Source organism: Limulus polyphemus, unplaced genomic scaffold (genome assembly GCF_000517525.1).
Source record: "Limulus polyphemus unplaced genomic scaffold, Limulus_polyphemus-2.1.2 Scaffold2256, whole genome shotgun sequence".
Taxonomy (NCBI): Eukaryota; Metazoa; Arthropoda; class Merostomata; order Xiphosura; family Limulidae; genus Limulus; species Limulus polyphemus.
In genome coordinates, this window is record NW_013667866.1 from 28555 (window position 1) to 34436 (window position 5882).

The window sequence follows — 5882 nt, forward strand, 5'->3', positions numbered from 1 at the left end:
TCACCAAACCATGCCAGGATCCTATTAATTTCGTACAGAACATATTTATTTGTGTAATTTTTCAATACAGTTTGAATTTTCTTGATGTTTCGTTCTTATTTTATTTCTGATTATTTATTTTGGTCACACAATAAGTAGATAACGTTGTATTTTGTACTATATTATTTTCTAATTAATTGCTATAGTATCCGATATTAATTCACATTGTGTGTTAGTTTGGTTCTATATCCGTGAACGTCAACTCCAGTCTTAAAGCGTACAGCCACAAACTTGGTAGCGGAATCGGAGTGCTGTTGGGGGTGTACTTACCTATATCGCGTTTCACCCCTACCTGTTTCTATTCTCCACACTGTCATAGATTAGATATGTCATTATGTAATCAGCTTGTCTTATTAGGTGTGTAATTCTGTAGAAATAATTTTATCGTTCGGTGATCATCGTTATTCTTAGTGTAACAAAAATGTTATATATAATTTAAGGATCATATAAAATTGATTTATTTAACGATGTAATCAAAATAACCTAGAGCAAAATATATGTTTAAAAAGAATTCGAGTGTAAAGAATTTGATAAACAATCATGAGAAACACAGATGAAAAAAGCATTTATATAATGAGTTAGCACTAGCAATAATTTTTTTAACATGCCATAATTTACTAAAAGATCATTTGTCACATATTCTTTAAACGTTTAGGCCACAATCACAGTTCTGGCCATTTACATCACATAATCTGTTTTGAAAATCTAGAATCTTGTATAATGAAAAATTTCGAGTTCATAAGGCCATCAAGTGTGTTAAGAAACGGCCTATTCGGTAAATCTTCTTCAATAACAGCAACAGAGGTATGTTAACTATAGGAAATGAAGAGTTTCAATATCAAGCCATGGTGCCATACTGTAATCTTCTTCCCACTGATTTATCATTATGGATTATTTAGCAGATAAATTGTTTAATAAACGAATATGAAGTCAATCTCTCATTCGATTTATCACTTATCTCTGTATTATACCAGTTTGATTATCGAACTGGACAGTGGAGGTACCGGCGGTCTCTTACAGTCGACTTTGAAACGTTGTAACATATTTTTATGTTAATAAAACTAGACATTGGCTTCAGATATATTTCGATGTGATTTAATAATAAGGTAAACACAAAGATAACCAATGAGCTATCTATACAGTGACAGCCACGAGTATCGAAACTTGGTATTTAGTCTTGCCCTGAGCCACTAGGAGACAAATCATAAAAGTATACATGTTACTTGTGTTATGCTCTCTCGTATTAATTCCCTCTTTAGGAAACGAAATAGAGGTTAAATTCAATCTTGTTGATAAATATTTGTGGTAGGCTAAACAAAGTTGCGTGATAGGTAGCAATATTTTTCAGTTCTTTGTTGAGCCTTATATTAAATCGTAACGTAAAGCAAAAAGAACGAAAATCTCATGTGTATTTTTTATCATTGATTGGTAATAATAAAGGCTCTGAAAAGGGTGATTCTTCACTTGTTGAGTATGTTAACAATATAAACCGTGAGTTATTATGTATGTTAGCAATATAAACCATGAGGTATTGAGTATGTTAACAATATAAACCATGAGGTATTGAGTAAGTTAACAATATAAACCATGAGTTATTGTGTGTGTTAACAATATAAACCATGAGTTATTGAGTATGTTAACAATATAAACCATGAGTTATTGTGTGTGTGTTAACAATATAAACCATGAGGTATTGAGTATGTTAACAATATAAACCATGAGGTATTGAGTATGTTAACAATATAAACCATGAGTTATTGTGTGTGTTAACAATAGAAACCATGAGTTATTGAGTATGTTAACAATATAAACCATGAGGTATTGAGTAAGTTAACAATATAAACCATGAGTTATTGAGTAAGTTAACAATATAAACCATGAGTTATTGAGTAAGTTAACAATATAAACCATGAGTTATTGTGTATGTTAGTAATATAAACCATGAGTTATCGTGTGTGTGTTAACAATATAAACCATGAGGCATTGAGTAGGTTAACAATATAAACCATGAGTTATTGTGTATGTTAACAATATAAACCATGAGGTATTGTGTGTGTTAACAATATAAACCATGAGTTACTATGTGTGCTATTCCAACATGGTACTTTTATTTGTGCATGCTGTCAACAACCGTTGCAGTTCATATATGATAACAATACATACAATGCTGCTTTCCATGTGTATTGTATGTATATCGTCTTGGACCAATAATTTTGTACCGAGTATCGTCACATTAAAACCTGTCATGTAGTCATTTCATGTTCTTTATTTGTGTATAAAGATGTAAAAAGAAACTAAGGACTACACTGTACCAAGGAAAGTATTGTAATCACTCTTTTTTATATGAGTTTGACTACATGTACAAAATCTAAATCTGCATCATATTAAAGCATGATGTTTTAGGCCTATTCTGCTAATCTGATTTTGCTTCACAAAGTTCTAAAAACTAATCTACATCATTCTAAAGTATGATGTTTTAGGCCTATTCTGCTAATCTGATTTTGCTTACAAAGTTGTAAAAACTAATCTACATCATTCTAAAGTATGATGTTTTAGGCCTATTCTGCTAATCTGATTTTGCTTACACAGTTCTAAAAACTAATCTACATCATTCTAAAGTATGATGTTTTAGGCCTATTCTGCTAATCTGAGTTTGTCTGGAAAGGCATCAAAATCCAACAGCATATTAAAGCATGGTGTTATAGCTATTTTTCCTGAGCTGAATTTATCTATATAGACATAAATACTTAAGCCTATATCATATCAAAGCATGGTGTTATAGTTATTTTTCCTGATCTGAGTTTATCTATATAGGCATAATATATAGTATACATCATATTAATGCATGGTGTTGTGGCTATTCTTTCTGATCTGAGTTTATCTATATAGGCATAATATCTAGTATACATCATATTAATGCATGGTGTTGTGACTATTCTTCCTTATCTGAGTTTATCTATATAGGCATAATATCTAGTATACATCATATTAATGCATGGTATTGTGGCTATTCTTCCTGATCTGAGTTTATCTATATAGGCATAATATGTAGCATACATCATATTAATGCATGGTGTTGTGACTATTCTTCCTTATCTGAGTTTATCTATATAGTCATAATACACCATGCTTTAATATTATGTAGGTTTCGGGTTTTCATGTCTATATAGATAAACTCAGATCAGGAAGAATAGCTATAACACCATGCTTTAATATGATGTATACTAGATCATAGCTATTCTTCCTGATCTGAGTTTATCTATATAGACATGAAAACCCGAAACCTACATAATATTAAAGCATGGTGTTATAGCTATTCTTCCTACTCTAATTATCAAGATTTGATAATGTCTGGTGATAGTTTGATGTGTTAATAAAGGCACACCTAGTGCTACTGGAGCAGCTTGGTATGTATCACTTGTAGCTTAACCTTTGATACAAAGTTTTTCACATGTGAAACTAATTATTGCTAAACAAAACCCGCCAAGTAACAAGATGAAGACACCTTGAAGATCATCTAGAGAGAGAGCGTTAGTTTCTTCTGCTTTTCTTCCTAAGCACTTGGTATAGTTTCCAATGTAGTTGTTAACTGTAGCCGAAAGCAAGTGACTTTCCACCAAAGATGCAATCCTGAAAATAATTAACATTTCTTAGTAAATTACCTACAGAACTGATATTAAAAGTTACACATATACTCGCAGTACCTCAAGAAGTCGACAGTTTTCTAACTAAGCATTTCCAAGTTTACCATTGTAGCCACTTCAACCTTGATTATCATGTAAAATTCTGAAATACGTATCGTATTATGTGGTTTGATCTTTCCAATCATTAATTAGTCAGTACCATGATGATTCACAAATTTACTGCTTGTCGACCTCAATAAAATGGTGGATTCGCGTGCAGTGTATTAACTCATTGTTCACGAAGTTGCCAAATTCAAAAACTGTTCGTGATAAATTCACGTGTTACGTGTATGTAAATACTTAGAATTGCTTATCCAGATAGAGTTTTGGAACACTGAACTTCTATGGTGAATGAGTTAAACTGCATGACAAAAGTGAATTTATATTACAGAAGTTCAGAAGTTTAACTACGGCAAGCATCAACTACGATACTTTTCAAAGATTGTTCTAATGTCTTTATCAACCAGAAAGAAATTCTCAAATGTGCAAAGTTTTCATTAAGTTACTCTGATTAAAACTGTAATAGACCTTGTTCACTAGAATTGAACAGGAATTAGATATATTATATATATTTATATACAATTACACCTGAATGTAGTTCCAGAACTCGGTGTTATTAGTAGGGTACACGTTTTACGTGTTTTGTTTTCAGAAACACTGTAGCGTAGGTACGCTTTTTATCTACAAATCGTTCTCCTACGATCACATACGTACAATACTTTCTTAAAACAGTCGATGAAGACTTATGTTCAATATTGTTACAATCCTTTGAAACAATGCTAGGTCTTCTTGCGTGAGGGCGTTCGTTCTGTCGGTTCCCACAATATCAACGAGTATTTGACAACAATAACAGATGTTAGGCCTATTGGTTTTCAATACCGCAACAATGAGAGCAACAGTTGTACGTTATATCATTTATAAATCCTAATGCAAAAATTTTGTTTTAAGACATAACGTGGATAAAATAATAATAATTCATGTTTACCTTTTCCTCAAGTTCAACGTTTATCGAACTTTGATCTTGAACATCGACTGTAAGTATACGATATTATATCTTCCTCAACTGTTATATTTCACTAAATAAAATAACTTCAGAATAATATGTTGCATCTCACTAATTCTTTTAATTCTTTCAAGGGCTCATAATGACCAGCTATAACCCATTCAAAGGCTCATAATAACAATCTATAGCGTCTTCAAGGGCTCATAATGACCATCTATAACCTCTTTAAGGGCTCATAATGACCATCTATAACCCCTTCAAAGGCTCATAATAACAATCTATAGCGTCTTCAAGGGCTCATAATGACCATCTATAACCTCTTTAAGGGCTCATAATAACAATCTATACCACCTTCAAGGGCTCATAATGACCATCTATAACCCCTTTAAGGGCTCATAATAACAATCTATACAACCTTCAAGGGCTCATAATGATCATCTATAACCCCTTCAAGGGCTCATAATAACAATCTATAGCGTCTTCAAGGGCTCATAATGACCATCTATAGCGTCTTCAAGGGCTCATAATGACCATCTATAACCCCTTCAAGGGCTCATAATGATCATCTATAACCCCTTCAAGGACTCATAATAACAATCTATAGCGTCTTCAAGGGCTCATAATGACCATCTATAACCCCTTCAAGGGCTCATAATGACCATCTATAACCCCTTTAAGGGCTCATAATAACAATCTATAGCGTCTTCAAGGGCTCATAATGATCATCTATAACCCCTAAAGGGCTCATAATGATCATATATAACCCCTTAAGGGCTCATAATAACAATGTATAGCGTCTTCAAGGGCTCATAATGACCATCTATAATCCCTTTAAGGGCTCATAATAACAATCTATAGCGTCTTTAAGGGTTCATAATAACAATCTAATAATCTCTTTAAGGGTTCATAATGCCCATTATAACTTCTTTAAGGGTTCATAATGCCCATTATAACTTCTTTAAGGGTTCATAATAACAATCTAATAATCTCTTTAAGGACTCATAATGCCCAATATAACCTCTTTAAGGGTTCATAATAACAATCTAATAATCTCTTTAAGGGCTCATAATGCCCATTAAAACCTCTTTAAGGGTTCATAATAACAATCTATAATCCCTTCGAGGGTTCATAATAACAATCTATAATCCCTTCGAGGG

The 5882-nt window shown here is 32.4% G+C and overlaps 1 protein-coding gene across 1 annotated transcript in view; it reads right to left on the minus strand.

The window, feature by feature from the left end:
• Positions 1 to 3276: 3276 nt before the first annotated feature.
• Positions 3277 to 5882, minus strand: part of LOC111087522 (ionotropic receptor 93a-like) — a 10156-nt gene continuing 7550 nt past the window's right edge. Inside the window, exon 6 of the mRNA XM_022394433.1 lies at positions 3277 to 3669. Coding sequence (XP_022250141.1) covers positions 3465 to 3669 — 205 coding nt within the window. The 3' untranslated portion in view covers positions 3277 to 3464. The remainder of the gene's footprint in view (positions 3670 to 5882) is intronic.